Genomic DNA, 19,086 nt, shown 5'->3' on the forward strand with positions numbered 1-19,086 from the left:
GTGTATATGAGTGCCTGAAAAAACAAGTGCAAAATTCATTTTAGCATACTCCTTACTTCGATCAGAAATTGATTACTGAATGGGCCTGCCTGGCACAGGCCCAAGGGCCAAAGAGGTAAGGGCACACCTGGATCTAAGCACCTTACATAAAGTCAGTGTTAATTTAATTAACATCTTCACACAAAAATCACGAAGAGATCAAAAAAAGACCAAAAAGTTTCACAAATGGAAAGGACAAAGAGACACTAGACATAAAATATGTACTGGAGATGTGAAAATATATGAACGAGACAGTGACCATAGATAGACACGCAATGACAACATCCTGTTGTCAATGACCTAAACGGAGACACACAAATAGACACAATATGAACCTAAAAAGAAAATAAAGCACACATCTGCCAAAAACTGATTTGACAAAAATGACTAAAAATATACGCGGGTCATCCACGTCTGATAATAGTTGGAGAATGACCAAAATAGACACATTGTGTTCACATAGTAGCTAATTGGATTCTGTAATGAAATGATGACCCCCCCCCCCGCCCATAATATTAAAAAAAAAATGTCTACATTTTCATTACAATAAACATAAAACTCTGGTATAAGTGACCCCCCCTCTTGACATCTGGAAAAACACAAAAACCATAGAATATAGGATAAAATTCAGAGAATACCATCAATAATCAGTCTTTCCGGTCAATTATTCGAAGGAGTTCAGCCTTCGAATAATTGCAATCATTTGAAAATAGTGCAAACAATGACATGTATCTCCAATCCCCACCAATCGTGACCTTGGATCTGAAGGGGCAATTTAAAGATAAGAAAATATTAGCTAAGAAAAGCAGGTGAAATTTTCTTTATACTGACATACAAAGAGAAAATGTAAAAGTCATACCTACTAGGGTGGTCCCAATACTACTTTTTCCCAGACTGAGTACTACTACTACTCTCCTTACGGCTTATCCCGTGAGTTCAGGGTCGCCACAGCGGATCATTGTCAGCATGTTGATTTGGCACAGTTTTTACGCCGGATGCCCTTCCTGACACAACCCTCCCCAATTTCTACCGGGCTTGGACCGGCACTGCATCGCTGGGGAGGGGAATAGGCTGTTAGAGGTTCAGTGTCTTTACCAACTGAGCTATAGCCGCCCCTTTTCGTAGACTGAGTAGTACTTAGATTTTAATACTCGATACAGAGTACCAGTACAAGTACTAAACTGTTCTTCTTCTGAATCCTGCCTACGAGTAAAAGTACACAAAGGCAGGATTGGGCCTGATACCTGATACTGGTATTGGCATTGGGACTTCCCTAGTACCTACCTCACGCAGATTTAAGTTTGAGAAACAAGAAAAAGAAAAAAAATGGTGAGTACATAAAAGTTTTTTAGTTTTCTTCAACTGAACTATAAGACCTGAATCATTCTGCTACTTTTGAAATCTCCGAGATTAATAGTGAGATGTTTTGGATTAAGTTCTATGCAGTAGCAGTAGTAAGATCAAGAGCTCAGATAGCCTAAGGTGCTGTGGTGTAACTATTAATCTAATCTAACTAATCATGAGTCTGCCTAATAGGGAGAGACCCATCAGTGAGATTAACCAGCTGATACCAACTGTAGAGGCAAAGTTCAGGGTTGACTTGTCATATGCATGCTGGATATACAAGCTCACACTCCCATCCAGATATTTGGACTGAATCACACACACTCAAAGGTCCAGCCACGTGTAGGAGCACACATGGATATCTTTGATCAGTGAGCTGTGTAATCAGTTTGATCAATGGCAGGGATATCAATGCTGATTAGAGGAACACAGGCAGCCTCATTTTCTGCTGAAGGTGACAGCCTGAGAGGAAGAGGGGGGAGCAGATGGAAAGATAGAAGTTGAGCACGGGGAGACCCACCTACATTCAGTAGACATGGATGAAGAAAGGATATATAAGAAACAAAACTGAATTTGTAGTGTAGAAGTTGTTCCTAGAGATTGTGCAGGGTTGCAGCAAGAATCAAAGGGTTCATCTGTACGCAGGAAATGTTGTGTTACACAGCTTAAGAGAATAATTTCACCACTGCCTTTGATCAACAGGCAGCCACTGTCCACACACAGACAAACACAGAGGAACACAAGTTTTCTGAAATTGTTTGTCTGAGCTGTCAGGAGACAGACTGTGTGACTATGTTTATATGTTCATGTTGTTTATCTAGAGCCCAGGACTGAGGACTCCCGAGGAGGCCCAGATGATGAGGATGAGGACGGAGAGGAGCGATGTCCCACACACAGTAGTGGGGAGGAAGAAGAGGGGGATGAAGAGGAGGAAGTGTTACAATGGAGGGGTCCAGGTCTGTACACTCACATATTTCCAGTGAACATGACTGATTTTGTAGCTGCGACTTAGCAAAACAAAAGAGCCAAAAGAAGCTGTAACTCTCTTTGTCTGATGAGTCTAACTCTTATTTTAGTTAAATATAATTCAGTCTTTAAGCACCATTTAGACATTGCTGTTAATGATTTATACTCAGTGATGATCTTGGAATTTAAACTCTTCACAGGAGGATGATAAAATGATGCAAGAGAGGTTTGCAGTCAGTTTTAACCAAACAAAACCGACACGGGTATTCAAAAGTAATACAGTTTACAAAAGGTAGAGTCAACAACAAAATGTTCTAGTTGCAAGGATTTTATTTCATTCCTTTTTTTTTTTCACAGTAGACATTTTCACAGTCCATGGTTTCCCATAGTAATGGCAGTTGCTGATCACATTTATTGCTATGAATGCCATATTCTTCTTGCTGCCAACACACTTTTATGTACATAACATTTTTACTGAGACAGTCTGATAAGGAAGAATTGGAAATTCTAATTTTAGTAATGAGAAATTTTAAGTTGCCTACTGCCCTCTCTGCAAGCACCCACGGGCTCTTTAGTTATCATACCTACATACCTACATTACTCTGTTTCTGTTTAGGTGTTTAGCAGGGCTGTGCTGTTAGTTGTTTTTTTTTTTTTGTTTTTTTTTTTTTAGCTTTTAGTTTTTTCATGGATAATATCAGATGGTCCTGATTAGAAGATACACCACTCATTATGATTCTGTTACCTGATCCCCTTAATGAATAATGTTTGATAAATGGCAGTAACAAAACAAAACAAAGACAAGCCATGAACAAGGTGGTGCATGCTTTTAGGGCATTTTTAGGGATTTTTGTTTTACATATATAATGACATTTTACCCTGATTTTCAAAATAAAGGCTCTAATATTGTATACGGTTCAAATACATTTTACAGCTTAATACACTTGTCCTTAAATATGATATGAAACCCACATATGTAAAAATTTATTTTAAGGAAAAAATAGCATCTTACATTTGGTCAAGCATTGAAATATGAGTTTTGGGAATCCTTTTTGTAGGGTGTTCATTAACTAATTTTCTGAGGAGAATCCCTAATAGTTCATAAACACTAAAACTGCTTGCACTTAAGTGCTTAGTTACAGTCAGCTTTCTCAGGTAAACAGATTTCTTAACTGTTATGTGAAACTGATTACCAAAATTGGAGAATGGTATTATGGAAACCTTATTTCCATAGAGAGATCAGAAAATAGTTGATAAATCTATTCAATTCAATTCAACTTTATTTATATAGCACCAATTCACAACAAAGTCATCTCAAGGCACTTTACAGAATAAAGTCAAGATTATAAAGATGTATACAGAGAACCCAACAATTCCCAGTGGAGAGGAAAAACTCCCTTAAACGGAAGAAACCTCCAGCAGAACCAGGCTCAGGGTGGACGGCCATCTGCCTTGATCGGTCTATAAAGGCAGGTTTTATTCACACCCCACCAGGTGTGGCCCTGCCCAGCCACAAAGGGCCACCTTGGTGCCGGTCCCAAAAGGGAATCCGGGGTAAGAAAACATGCCAAATCAATGTGTGGAACACATTCCACCTTAGCGAGCCCTGAAAGTCGTTGATCTTTTGACCTTTAACGTTTTTAATATTTCTGAGATATATCTGTTGAAGTAGGAATAATAGTTGGAACAATAATCCAGTGGAACAGTTGATTATTAATAGCTTATGGTTATATTTACATTCTAGAAAGAAAAATCTTTCATTTAAGATATATTTTAGGACAGTTGAGTTGGTTTAAAAAAAAGACATGAACTCAAAACATTTTATAAACCTTTCAGCCTGATACATTTTCCCATCTCTTTACTCTTTCTTTCCACATAACAAATCAAAAAGCACTGACTGTGAGCTTTAGATTAGGTATGTCCCGATGTGATACAAGTATTGGGTATCAGGTTTGATATTGCTCTTGTGTAGTTGTACTTGTACTCCTAAAATGTTTCTGATACTGGACAGGATAACACCTCTGCAGGTAAAGTTAAGCAGAGGTGGAAAAATTTCTATGATATTTGGCCCAGAGAACATGGGGCATTTCTGCATTGTGTTCACATATGGCTTCTTCTTTGCATGATACAACTTTAACTTACATGTGTGGATTGTACAGCAAACTTTATTTACAGACAGTGATATATGGAATCGTGCTTGAGCCCATAGTGTGATTTCCAGTAGACTATCATGTCTGTTTCTAATGCAGCGTCCAGTTTTGACCTTTGGCCTTGTCCCTTGGACACAGATGGTGGGATCTTAAAAGTCTTCACAATTTTACATTGTGGAACATTTTTCTGAAATTGTTCCACAATTTTTAGTTTGTCACAGATTGATTAAGCTCTGTCCATCTTTACATTTGAGAGGCTCTGCCTCTTTGAAATGCTCTTTTTATACTGAGTCATGTTATTGGCCTGGTGCCAGTTAACATAATTAGTTGTCAAATGCTCTTCCATTTGTTTTTGATTTGTGGCAATCACTTTTCCAGCCTTTTGTTGCCCCTGTTCCAAGTTTTTTGAGATGTGTTGCTGCCATCAATTTTAAAATGAGGTAATAATTTCTATGAAATGGTAAAATTTCTCAGTTTCAGTATCTGATATGTTGTTTATGTCCTCTTGTGAATGCAAATCATTGCATTCTGTGTTTATGTACATTTTACACTTTCTCATATGTAAGCACTCATATTTAAGTGCTTGTACTTGTACTCAGTTTGGAAAAAAGTGATATTGGGGCATTCCTACGTGCTACAGACTAATCTAGAATGATACAGAGGAACACCCAATATACCATCATTTTAACTCTTACTATCCTTCCACATAAACCTAAGCAGCTGCATTGTGTATGTCCTGAAAAATGTTCTTATGTGACTTGCGTTACCTCTTGCAAGGTTTCATCATGCTGTTGTACTGCTCCCCTGTAGGATTCGTGAATGTGACAGACCAGAGGAAAATATATTTAAGTTGTAACAAACACACATGACTAAAAGGAGATAACAAGTAAATCGCCATAATTTTATTATTTATTTCTTCTCTTATCAAGCACTGTTTGGTTATTTATTTTTCTCTGCCTGTTGTCTTCAATGAGTTAAACAATGCAAGAAGATTACTGCACTATCTCGCATTATTTCCTTTTCAAGTTCTGCACGTTTTATGTACGTCTGTGCATGTGTGTATACGGTGTCGAGTGTGTGTTTACGAGTGTTTGTGTGTGTGAGTGTGTGTGTATTTTAATTCCTCTGTTAGGGAAGAGAGGATGTGTTCATTATCATCCTGTCCCAGCCTTGTCCCTTTAACAGTAATTGGAGCGATATTAATTGCTGCGTGGTGGCTGGTTGATGGTAGCACCGTGATGCTGCACTGATAGGGCTCTTCATTTTTTTTCCCCTTCCTCTCGTCCTCACAAACTAACTGCTGGTTGAGCGAGGCAGAGGGATGGGGGGTGGGTGGAGGGGAGAGAGAGTAAGGGAGAGAGATAGCCCCTCTATCAGCTCCGGAGCAGGCGCTGTCTTTATCAGGAGCACGATTGGCAAAAAGGAAACTTTGACCGGTCTGAATTTTTCTCTTATCGTCAAGCCTCCCCTCCTCCTCCCTCCCTCCCTCCATCCATCCACCTTCTCTTCGTCTGGTCTTTCCATCACTAGTAACAACCCCACTAACAGCATCTTTCCCTCCTCAGCTCCCATCCTTTCTCTCCACCCTCCACACACCATCAATCTCTCCCTCTTTTTCTCCATCTTCTCATTGTTTCCCCTTTTTTTTTTTATTCGGGTTATTTTATGGTCCTGCATGTCACGTGGGACTAGAATCACTAGATAATGTGCTCCTGTTCATGCAAAATGTTGACCATGCATTAGGCAATTCCAGATGAGAGGAAAGAAAGTATTTGCTACTACGGAAATAAACATGCATTTATCTCCTCTGGAAGTGTTGGCATTCCACTCGTTTTTTACTGTTTGCCTTTTAAACACTTGTGCTCCTAGAACCACAACTTTTTAGCTTTCAATCTTATGGGCTTTTAGGCTGTGTTGCTTTGAGCCCAGTCATGCCAGTGGTCAAGTGTGTCACTACAGCCTTTATGGAAGGAAGATTATAGAAACGGGGCTCCCAGGGACAATCCCAGGGGCAGAACGTCTCAAATTACTGTCAATATTTTTTGCTTGAATGAGCTCAATTAAAAGATAAAACGTAACCAAAAAAAGATACAAAATGATGAACAGTGACTTAATATCCAAAGGATGCACTAAATGGCACAATAGCCTGAACAGTTGTGCATACATAGAGTAACCTTTTGTTTTAGTGTCTTCATAGCAGTTAAGTGATAATAAACCCACCAAAATATTATCATAGTGGATGTGAGGCCTCGGGTAAAGCTAGCATTGCTATTTTTATTGTTTATTCTTGTTTACCGTTTTTTAAAATAAACTATTTTGTTGCCTTTTTTGGCGGATTTTTTTTTTTTCTCGTATAAGAGAGCATGAACGTTGTTAACTTTAGTATTTCTCACCTCAGCTGTTCTGCCTCTCAGCTTGCAGTACAGAGGAGCTGTGCTGCGGCCTGCCCCACCAACATAAAGAGGAGAGAGAGACTGCTCTGTCAGCACCACAACTATACTTTCTTCTGCTAATCTCACTTACAAATAAAATGCTGATTTCTGCTTAGAGTCACTGGCACTGGTGCACCCAAATAAATGTTTATATCTATTGGTCATTTCTGATTAAATGTTTGCATGTGGAGTGTGAATAAATAGCACAATAAATAAAATTATTTTTCTAATTTTTTCCAAGTCAGGCACTGTTTTGTGATCTGTTTATTGTGCATATCATAGCACGATTAATATAGGATTTATTGGTCATCACAAATACAGATTTCAACATTTTTGTTGAAGTATTTTCTTTTCTATTTAAAACAGGAAATAAGTATTGTAGATATTGGAGTTTTATCAAAGGGCCATCAAAGTTGATTGAGACTTTACTTTTATCTTTTTTCTAATGAAAGTTTTTGAATGTCATTCTGAAACTGTTCAATTTAACTGTATGTGATGCCAAGCTTTTTCAAATTTGATTAATTTTAAGAAAGAACGGGTGTTAGCATGGGTTGCAGTCATATAGTACAATGATCTGTCACAGTTTTACTGTTGCTCTCTGTGTCCACATTTGAAATCTCTTCTCTTTGTCATCTTCTATATTCAGTTTACCTCTGAATCGCTTTTTCTTGTCTTTCTCTTCATACAGTACTGTATCTTCATTTATATGGCTTCGCAAGCACAGTTAATATATTTCTTTAAAGAGTTTCTTTACATCTACCATTACTGTGTAGCCATCTTTCTTTAACTTTCTATTATGTTTATAGCTGTTCTGTATCACAGTAACTGGATACACCGTTTTACATGTGCATATATACCGTTGTATGGATATGTCTAAATTAATTGGATATTAATCTGCTAATATATCTTTCAAAAGTCTAAAATAGGAGTTTTTCTAGTTTGGAACACAATAATTCCTAGATATGAATATTTTAATTTCCTTCTCTGTGCACAGTTTGTGTTCTAACCTTATGATAATAATCTCTTAATTTATTCAAATAATTTTTGTGGCAGTCATTACTATTGTTCTGACAGAATGATATTAACATAGAACAAAAAACAACAACTGAACATTTTCATTTATCCTCTCTTTGTGTTTTTTCTTCCTGTTAAATGATAATACAATTCATTACCCAAAATATTTTTCAATCGACTGTTTGACACAGTCTCCTCCGTATGTAAAGAGACGTTACATGTCAATCTGAATAAATTCCTTAGTCATAGATGAAAGTCAAGACCCATTTCTACCCATTTTCTACTAACAGTGGCTATCAAAACATTTGCTTTGTGGCTTCCATTGATATTAAAAAAATTTGAATCAAAGAGATGATAAACTTGGAATGAATTAGAGGCTTCAGCGGTTTTCATTTTCTTTTCACCAATATATAGTTTATCCTAAAACAATATGATTTCTCTCTCTCTCTCTCTCTCTCTCTCTCTCTCTCTGTGTGTATCCTCCATCAGTGTGGTGATGATGTTGTAGTGGCAAGATGTTGAGAAGTCTAGGTGAGAGCTGGTCCCTATCAGGAAAAGCTAAAGCTGCCTTTTTAATCTACAGTGTGTCCATACTGCATGATATGCAAAATAAATTATGAAGAGAAGAAAAAAAACTATCTTTTGAATGACCTTGCAGGCTGGAGGGTTTGATATTTTCTCCCTCCCTGCTTAAAATTCTTGATATGCAAATGGGTGTCACAGTAATCCCTTGTCATTCGCTGGCTGGGTGGCAGGCGGTCTTCACACATTCTCTCCTTCCAGGACTGTGTATATATCCAAAGTCAGTAGTTAAAGACTGTGGATCACTAAACATTGAAGGAGTTTTCTATACAAGGTAATGGACAAAATAACTGAAACCGCAACCTATTTATGAGTCAGATTGGGTAGGAAGACTTGGACAAAATGAGAAAGTTCAGTAGTTGGGTTGAGTTTGTTGGCTGGTTGCCTGTTGACATAGATACATACAGTGGTGTGATAGATTCACCATCAGTTTGTGCTCAGCGTAAAGGCAATCATGTGCATAATCAGTCAGTACACAGAAAATTCATCTCCAACTGTTTTGATAAATTAACCATTCAGGTCCTTTTTTATTGTATAAACAAATTCTCCCCAGGTCCACCTTCTCAGTTGTAAGGATTTGTTCCCTTGACTTTGTCTAATGTGATAACCGATGTGTAAATTTTTTTGATTTGTGTGCTGGTTTTGAATTAAAACTTGGTCAACTTGGTTTGAGTGCATGGCAGTAGGTATTTACATTGTGTAACACCAATAACTTGGTCAAGAAATTATCTTTAGACACATGCCTACTAAAAAAATGAATCTTGAAGCCTGTCGAAAATTAAAGCTACATATATCATAATCTGAATGGATTTTTCTGTTATTTTTGGTATTTTAATTTTTTTACAAACCCAAGTAAAAGCAAGAGGATGTAGGATGTCTGAAATTTATATATCTCTGAGTTAACATGACTACCTTCATTGCACATTATTTTAGTATTTCTTTTATTTTATATCAAGCGCATTTAAAAACTAAAATTTGAATTAATCTAATTAATTCAATAAATTGCCCTGCCCTACTTTTCCATTACTATATCCACTCAGGGGGAGTACAAACTCTTCTCTCTGGGCTGTCCAATCACACCCTCTGACAATGTGTGTACTCCAGGGACCACAGAAGCCAGCAGAGCGAGGCAAATGTTTTCTTGCTTGGCCAGCACTCCTTGCTTCTTATCCTCCACAACAGAGTTATTTAAATTACTTCCAATAAACCATTATAGTGGCAGGTATTATAATTGTTATTATTATTTAGCAGGTGCTGTGTATATATGTGTTTGTGTGTGTGTGTGTCTTAGTGAGTGGGTGTTGGGTTATCATACAGTAGTTAATTATAATGCAACATGAAGACACACTATATGCATATTATCACTGCTGAGTCTCATTTATTTGGGTTGAGGAAAGGGAGGTGTTGGTGGTGTCACATGTTTATACTCATGCATGGCAACTTTTCCGACACTGTCTCTGTCGCATAACGTTGGCCACACAGTAGGTGATAAGACCTATGTTTCTCAGTTTGAGCCATCTAGTCATGATAGGCTGAATGTAGCTCCTGAAATGTAAGTTCTACTGCAGCTTTGTTGATCTTTTTTACAAACTCCTATGAGCTACAACCTTTTCCAAGAATTTAAGACAACTGATGTTTTGTTTCTTTTTTTCACTTTCATTTTTAACTTTCATTTTAAAGTATTGAACAAAAACCACTTTATTTGGTTTTAAAAGTTTTTAACTTTTTTTATTGTTCATTTATTATTAAGCAACCATGGTGGAAAAAAAACTGAGCTGATTTAACATTTTTAATTAAAAACCACTTGCATAAGAATCTTCTCACATTTATAAAAGTTCCCCTGGCACATGAGCATCGTTATAGTTAGATATCTATGAGTGCTGTGTTTGTCTGTCTGTTATCTTATATAAAACAGGAGCACAGACAGTTAACTCCCAGTGATGAGATGAGCTGTCATGTCCAGACTGGTTTGGGTCAAGGGGGGTGAACGTGGGATAGAGGGTGAAGGGCTAAAGAGGGATTACGGAGGAGAGAAACATAACATGAATGAAAAAGAAAATGTTTAAGGAAAAAGAGTGGGAGGAGCAGTAAGACAAGAGGTTTGAAATAAAGATGTACCATATTTAGTTTAGAGTGCAGAGATAACTAATGAAAGCTGAAAAAGGGGTAAAGGTTTAAGGATCCTTGAGAACGAGGGATGATCAAGAGATTTTATGAGATGCAATTCTTCTAATGAAATTAGAGGTGAGAGGATGGGAAGTGGTTAAGGTTAAAAGATAGAAGGATGAGGGAGATGTAATATGTATTTGATAGTCAAAATGATCTTGTTGGTACTCAAAGCACCACAGGTTGGTGTTTTTAGCTTATCTTAATAGTGGTTTGTTGAAGTTGGGTTTCTTGGATTTATATTTGGCAACAGCTTTTAGTGATTTATTTCATTTGTTTTTCTGTTACATCTGCTGTTACCTTTATAATACTGTACATATCTCAGAATAAGTAAAGCATGATGAACATCTTAACACCATGTTTAGACTAGGGAAAGATCCTGGAGTTGGACCCTCCAAGGTCATTTGAAAGTATACAGTCCCTCATTTGCAGTGTCGTTTGCCAACAACTACAGCAAGTGAGGTAGGTCAAGGTTAGAAACAATTTGGGGTAGTCTTTTGATAATTCGCCATTACTTTTCCAAATACATATGGCTTGAAGAACTACATGTACCATATTTGATGTTAGCAGAACACATCCTATTGCAAAAATGTTACTCTTAAAATGTTCTGGAAGACCATAGTTGAAGTTGATGCAATTATTCTGACAGACAACACAAAGTGAATGATAAAATAAGAATAATTGAACTTTTCAGACAAGTGAAAGTCATTCACTGTGCAGGAGGAGGAGTTCCTCACTTCCCAGTTCCTGGAGTTTAGGAGAGGAATGTTGTCCCATTCTTGTTCCGCACCTGGACTCTTCTCCTGTGAAGACATGCTGTTTTGATGGATACAGTATGTTGTTTAGCATTGTCTTTTTTTTTCATTGTCATTGGAAGGTCTTTCCTTAAAAGAGACACTGTGTAGATGGGAGCATATGTTCCTCTAAAACCTCTATGTACATTTCAGCATTAATTGTGCCTTTCCAGATGTGTAAGCTGTGTGCAGGCTTTTCACCTGTCTTCTGATAACAAGCTCCTTCTTAGTCCACAGGACACATTGTCCACTTCTGTAAGAAAGGAAATAAAAAACACATCAGTATAGACTGGTCATTGTTTTCCCTCAGCCGATGAAAAACCCAGATTAGTCGGCTACTCATACTGATCTGACAAAATATCTGGACAACTCTTAAATGTACATAACATAAACATTTTTTATTTATAATTGTCGTGTCGTGTTTTCAGCCTCAGATTCAGACAGTTCTTGTTGTATTGAAAGTTCTATAACAAAGACCTACCACCTTCCAGGTCTGGCAGGGGTTTGCACCTAGCCACGTTATCGTGAAGGACGCTGAGATGAAGGGCTGAGAAGTGGAAATGGTTTGTCAGATCATGTTAGGAAATGAGCAAATACAGTAAAGATAATGACAAGAGAGTTGTTTAGATATTACATTTTTAAAAATGAAATTAGATTTTCCAAGTAGAAAAAAATGCCTAATATTGGCAACATACTTCATTTTTGTTACTTGTCATCTGTGCGAGTGGGGCTGACCCACATCCATCCATCTTTCCCACGCTTAGACATACTGTACTCTCACTTTCTGTCTTCTCTGTAACCTTTCTCCATATCTTCAACTAGCAGACTCCGTTGCCTCAGTAGGATGGTGTCCCTGCAAGCACCCTGTCAATTCTACCTGTCAATCAAAATGCTTTGAGATGATGAGTGGTTGTTATGCATCCAGAGGGCTTTTCTTGTCATTGAGGTTATGAAACCTCTATATCCACAGTGTGTTTGGAATAAGCTCAGACAAAATTTAAGTTATTTACATTAATTGATTCATTAAATGCCAGTAAATTATGATGAGTGTTCCCAGAGTTAAAGATGATGTCACAGTTCAAAATTGCTTGTTCTCATAAACCAAAGGTTCTACAAAATTAAAGTTATTCAATATAAAACAAGAGGTGAACATTATGCTCCACTAAAGACAAGAGGACATGGCCAACCAAAATCAATACGAAAAATGGTGAAAATGGAAGGTCATCTCATCACCATCAGTTGTGTCAAGTATAATCCTATAATTGGTACAATCACCACATAAAAATATCAAGCAAAATAAGGAGACTGCACCATAGGAGACTGTTGGTCAAGTCGAGTGCAAAACAACTTTACATATGTTGTTAATGTCACTATGAGGGCTTTACATGCTTGATACCACCTGATACCACTTGATACACAACACTATGTATTTGATGCACATTCCATAAATTCAAAGTAGTTAGGGACATAGAATTTAATGTGAAAATCCAATAGGTTTACATAGTTACATAGTACTTTTCCAGAATACCACTTCTGTTGGGCAGCATCACTTTTTCTCTTGAACACACTCTGTTTCTGTTTAACAGTGATTTAACAGTGAAAACAGGGATTTTTTTTTAAATGCTGATTTATGGGACATGTGGTGTGTGAGCATCAAATAACTTTTTTGTTTGTTTGTTTTTTACAGCATAGATAGTGGGGCATGGGCATTGATACATGTCAAAAGATTGTCAGTTGTAAAGGTAAATAAAGATTGGTTAACAAAAGAATGATTCAAACAAAAATCAGACTACCTTTGGTGATTAAAGGGTCTATTTTTGTGGGTAGGCTTTGCACTGTGCACTGAAAAGTTGTGACTTGCACTTGGAGCAGAAGGTCATGAGGACCACTCAAAGGAAGCATTTCCCACTGCCTCCACTGCCCACTACTGATCAACATTACACATTCTGACACACACACACACACACACACACACACACACACACACACACACACACTAATCTATGCTCCCATTTCATCTCTCAAGCCTTGAAGTGTCACTTCCAACTTCCATCCCTTATGATTGATAGACGTGAGGCTCTAATCTTAGGAAACATTTCTAGGTGCTGTCTGGCTGCTATCCGCCCACCATCTCTCATACACTTATTGCAAGAGCCCATGGCTGGCCTGGTTCTGGGACAGGGACATTGACTGGTTACCGACCTATCTGATTCCTGTTCTTTTGTGTGTTTTTCATACTGAACTGTTTCAGATATTTAAACTTAATTTTACATAAAACAAAGCTAAACAAAGCTAACAGAAAATTCTAGTTTGAAATGTGATATAATACAAATTAGGCCTGTAAGAAAAAAGTATTTATCTCCTTAATTACCACATCCCAATAAACTACTAACTTCCCAGAACTTCCCAGATCCACAGTGAGAGACACTATCTTCAGATTGGGGCTTGGAAAAATAGTGAACGGTATACTTCCAAAATTAGCCAAGGGCATGGCAATGGCTTATCCAGGACACCACTATAGATCCAAAGAATTACAGGCCCGTCTCACCTCCATAAAGGTCCTCCTTCTGAAAGACAAACGGTAGAAATGGCATTATTGGTGCGGTGAAAAACCTGCCCTTCTGCTATCCCAGAAAACACCATATCTACAGCCAAGCATAGTGTTGGTAGTGTAATGGTGTGGGGATGATGTCAAAGGGCCAGGAAAACTGGGGTAATGAAAATTTTGTTTTGCCTTTATTTAGGAATTGCGTTTTTGTTTCAATAAATAAAATTAACATGTAAAACTCATATCCAGTATTTTCTCAGGTTACCTATGTTTTATGTTGATGTTGTCCAAAGATCTGACACAATTTAGTATGCAAAACATAAAAAGAGAAGTGGGTCAAAAACTTTTTTTTTTAGAAATATAAAATAAATTAGCTTTTGAGTATCTACTACAGAACATGTCACTATATAATGATACATTTATAATGTATTGTGAGGCACTGATAACTAAGGCCAAGTATGTAAAACTCACTTTAAAATACTGTGATATGTGCTAACACCCTGTAGTAATGTTATAGGAAAATTATACAAAATCTAAGGGGAGGACACTACTGTGAACCACTGGTTTAAAGTCTTAAAATTTGTTTGGAAAATTTAATAAAAAGAGTTAGGTTTTAATAACTTTTCTGTCCTTGTAATGTTGCTGGCACCATGCAAGAATATAGATACATGAGACAAGGCCCTCACATGGGTTTTCTACTTTTTGTGCTTTCATTTTCCCAATTTTCATATCTCTTTCTTATCACATTCTTTCTCTTTCTCTCTGTGCTGTACAGTATCTCTCAGTCACCAGTTTCCTTCCTTCATTAGACAACAATCACGTGCTTTCCTAAGTCTTACGGAGTTTATGTCTCACCAGCAACAATGGAAAAAGAAAAAGAAAGTTTTTCAAAAATACAAAAATATAATTTGGGCTGTAAATTTCTGTCTGGCCAAAACCTTGATTTTAAAAGTAATTTTAATGAAAACGTATATACATTGCTTTAGTAAATAACATGAATTAATTAATAACTCTTTTCTAAGACAGATATGATTACAGCAAATTTCTTTTTGGTGGTACCAAATAATTGATTGATTGAAAAAATATTAAAAAAGCCACAGCACCCCCATAACTGTAGCAGCAGAGGATATAAACTTGGGTATATGTAGTAGGTCGGAACGAATATAAAATAATTATAAAATATCGGTTTCTTCAGTTGTTCAGTTCATTACGGAAAGATCCTGTTCTTTTTAGATATGAGCACTGATTACAAAATAAGGAAAATGATCTTTGTTCACTTCACCCTTTGCTCCCTACTTGGGCTTGTCTGTTTTATTTGGTGAACCTCTAAATGACCCTGAGTGTGTCGAGCAAGTCTATCGCTCTTTAACTTTTTCATGTCCCCTACCCCAGCCCGTTCTGCCGATAGCAGCCTGATTGAAATGTCCTTTTTTGCAGGAGCCAGAAGGAGTTGTTAAAGCAGACATGAATTAATGATTTAATTAATTATCTGAGTCACATACCGTACAATTAATTTTGTGGCTTTGCCTCAGTCTTTTTTCCTCTCCCCATCTGTCCGTAGAGAATGTCAAGAAATATTTTCTAATTAATTTATGTGTGATTATCAGGGATAGTTTCTGGAAGGTCTCCACTTTCAATTTGTGACAGGCTACAGCAGAATAGAGGGGGAAGGCTGCGGGAGATGGAGGTGGGAGTGTGAATAGGGGATATGTGAAGTACTTGCCCCCTCACACAAACACACACACACACTCATTAAGGTAGGCACGCACTCTCTGATATGAAGTTTTATATTACAGTCACTCCCAAGAGTTACCAAATTCTCCTCGAGTCATGACTTTCTAGTCAATGTTGTTTTGCTTTGAACCTGAAATTGTTCTGAAATGTTTTCTTCAAAATATAAAGACAAAGAATATACAGTTTATTTTTTTATGTTTGACATTGTCCTAGTTGTAAACTTAAAGGAAATCATAGCACTTTCAACATTTTTTTCAATTTTACTTTTTTGACAACTAAAATTGACATAGACCTCCTAAAGGGTGTAGACGTCAAAAACAGGTCTTTATTAGAACATCCACAGATGCAGGAGTGCTCCTTACCAAATGTCCAAATGCCGAATCTAATTTGGAAATTAAAATACATTTTAAAAGGTCATATCTAAACGTATGTGTTTTTAACCTGTATTGTACCTCTCACAAACATCGAAATAGGCACCTGGACAATCGATGCAAGAAGACTTTAGTCAGTCGTCCCACTCTCTCTTCTCATCAATAGAAGACCTTGGTAAAAAAAATAATAATAATGCAAATAGGGGAGGAAATAAATTCTGTGACAATGCACAAGCTCATATGGCGAATACGTGCCTTGAGCTAAAGGCAGTCCAATGAATTAGTTTGTGATTTTTCTTTTTTTCATCAGGCAGTGTATAAAAAAATGTTTTATTTGGTCAACTGGTTTAGGCTCAATTTATTCAAAGTTTCTTTGGGATTGTGTACAATTATAACTAAGTAACATTAACTAAGGACTCAAAGGTTGATTGGCTTCATTATCTGACACTGAAGCCCTGTCTTAAAGACTGCTTTTGAACCAGGATCTGAAGAACATAGGGAACCAAAAGGATTATAAGCTAAAACAAAACCATGGAATACCACACAAATGCTGACTGACAGTACTGGTTTAAATACCCTCTATCTGTCTTGTGACCGGTTGGATAATGAAGGTCTTTCTCACACACATGCATAAAGAGGCACATATTTTATCAGCAATAAATAAAACTCCCCACTAGAAGTCAGGTGATTGAACTCTAAAATGAAGTTTCAGCATGTGAATGTCAGTATTCTTTCCATTTGTTTGTCTTCAGCAAGAAGCAAGGGCAGGAGGGGGAGGAGGGCTCAGCTCATCAACAGTAGCCCTGTCACTTGTTCTGTTTTCACCTCTTTCGTCCTCTGAACAAAAAAATGCCTTTAGTTTTTTTCCCCTCCTCATTTTATCTTTCTTCGCATATTTGTGAATTTGCATGTTTGCTTCTTGCTCTTTTCTGGTGGTGTATGTATTTTGTAGATAAAAGTTCAGCAGTGCAGTTAAGAGAAATTAGTTGGGTAAACAGTGGTAAATGTCAATGATAAAGTTCTGTTGAAGCTCATCTGATTAGCAGGGCTACGCAGGTGTCTTATCTTGCCTGTGCAACAGAGGGTAAAATGGAAATGATTGCGTGGTCCTGAGCAGTAGATGTCTATCCCAGAAATGTCTATCTGCTGGACTCTAGGGACCCATGGGTGCTGCATGGAAGACTATGACTAGAGAGAGACGAGAAAGAGAAATGGAGACACAATCAGGTCTTACTTGTTGTTAGATTGAGGCCTTTTCTCAGCAACCATTATATATAATGAGAGCGGTCAATAATGTAAAAAGTAGAATTCATAAATGAACATTTTACACTTTGCAAGAGCTGCATGATAATATTAGAACAAATGTGGTAAATGTAGCCATTTTTGTAACAATACAACCGGTTTGCGGAATAACAAAGCCAGCCTCAAACAAATTGTTTAGATGCATAACACACCTATTAAAAATGCAAACCTTCGGTGGAACCTCTTTTGGCAGCAATAACCTTAAACATGTTAAACATGTTTCCTGTAATTAACCTGGACTTAACCCGCACAATCATACCACAGCATGAGGCTTCGGTTATGACTCCAAGACAGTTGAAACTTAAATTTCAATACGTGGAATTTGTCATGTGTTTTGTTGTGACTGAGTGTGAAAGAACTGAATAGTTACATGAGGTCATTGGGATTTGTCATTCAGAAGAGGTTAAACCCCACCTATTAGTGCAGGGTCGGAGTAGCACACAGATAAAGATTTTCTGTTGTGTGGTGTCAAAAAATCAATAGCTCCGACGCGATGTGCTCATTTGATATCAACAATAGTCTTTTTAAAAATCAATTAGGCCGGATAGAGGGGAACATCAGTCTTCAGTTACACCTACCTTTTTTTTCCACCTTACATTTCACATTGATATCCAATCAGGCAGACTGTTTGTTGTTGAGGATGCACATTCTGATGGGATGGGTACATTTATACCAGGTTTTTAATAATGTATACAGATGTACTGTAGGTTAAACCAACAAAGTTGAATCCTTTCTAAAAATGAATTTTATCTAATGGATATGCTGTTCAACCTTTTGTATGTGTATGTGTGCATGTGTATGTGTGCATGTGTGTACATACAGTACCTTCCACACACTGATATTTTTTTAATTTCAAAGAAGCATTCAATAATAATGGCTAGCTCCTTCTAGGAAGATGACTCTTTATAATTTGAACAAACTGTCCTTGTCCATCTATGGGTGAGAGTACGTTTTTTGGTCCTTTCAAAAGTTGTAGACAGTTTCCACTAAATATCATGTATTAATAAAATGACATATCAGTTCAGATAACAGCCCATGCGCAGGTTTAATTAATTTTCCTTCCAAGTTGACTATACCTGATGATGCAACAATTAGATTAAGAAGCACTTTTGTCACTAGTATTATTTCCAATATGGTTGCATGTTATGGGGACTTGAAACAATGTTTTTTGTTCCATCACTTTGTTGTAAAGCTTGACGAGGACTTCACTATTCCTAACACTGTTATTTACTTAGAAATTCATATTTTTTAATGTAATTTAACTTCCTAACGTTTGTTTTATGTGCTACCTTTTAAGTGTTATCTCTTTAAAACATGAAAGATAAAATCATCATTAAGCCATGATGTAGTGTTACATTTTCTGACCTTTACAGACTTGAGCATGTCCAACCAATAACTTTATCAAGGCACCCATAAACTTTACAAACTTTCCATCATTCACAATAAATCAGCATTAAATCTTTGACAATGTGATATGATCCCAATTTGTGCCGGAGGCATTTTTTTCCTTTTTCGTTAAAGCTCAATGATATGAATATGTATGAATAATGAAGTTCTCCAGAGTGGTAAAAAGTCTAATCCTTGTGTCTGTCTCTGCTTTATCATTTCATAAAGAGCTTTCACACTCTTAGATGGTTTTGAATT

At 37.0% G+C, this 19,086-nt stretch overlaps 1 protein-coding gene across 2 annotated transcripts in view; it reads left to right on the forward strand.

Moving 5' to 3' along the window:
• The window catches only part of zfpm1 (zinc finger protein, FOG family member 1), a 98,817-nt gene that overhangs the window by 50,955 nt on the left and 28,776 nt on the right, over positions 1-19,086 (forward strand). For both annotated transcript variants that reach the window (XM_067501392.1, XM_067501391.1), the window contains exon 3: positions 2,205-2,339. In XM_067501392.1, the coding sequence (XP_067357493.1) occupies positions 2,205-2,339 (135 nt within the window). The remainder of the gene's footprint in view (positions 1-2,204; positions 2,340-19,086) is intronic.

Source organism: Channa argus, chromosome 4, assembly GCF_033026475.1.
Source record: "Channa argus isolate prfri chromosome 4, Channa argus male v1.0, whole genome shotgun sequence".
NCBI classification, from domain to species: Eukaryota; Metazoa; Chordata; class Actinopteri; order Anabantiformes; family Channidae; genus Channa; species Channa argus.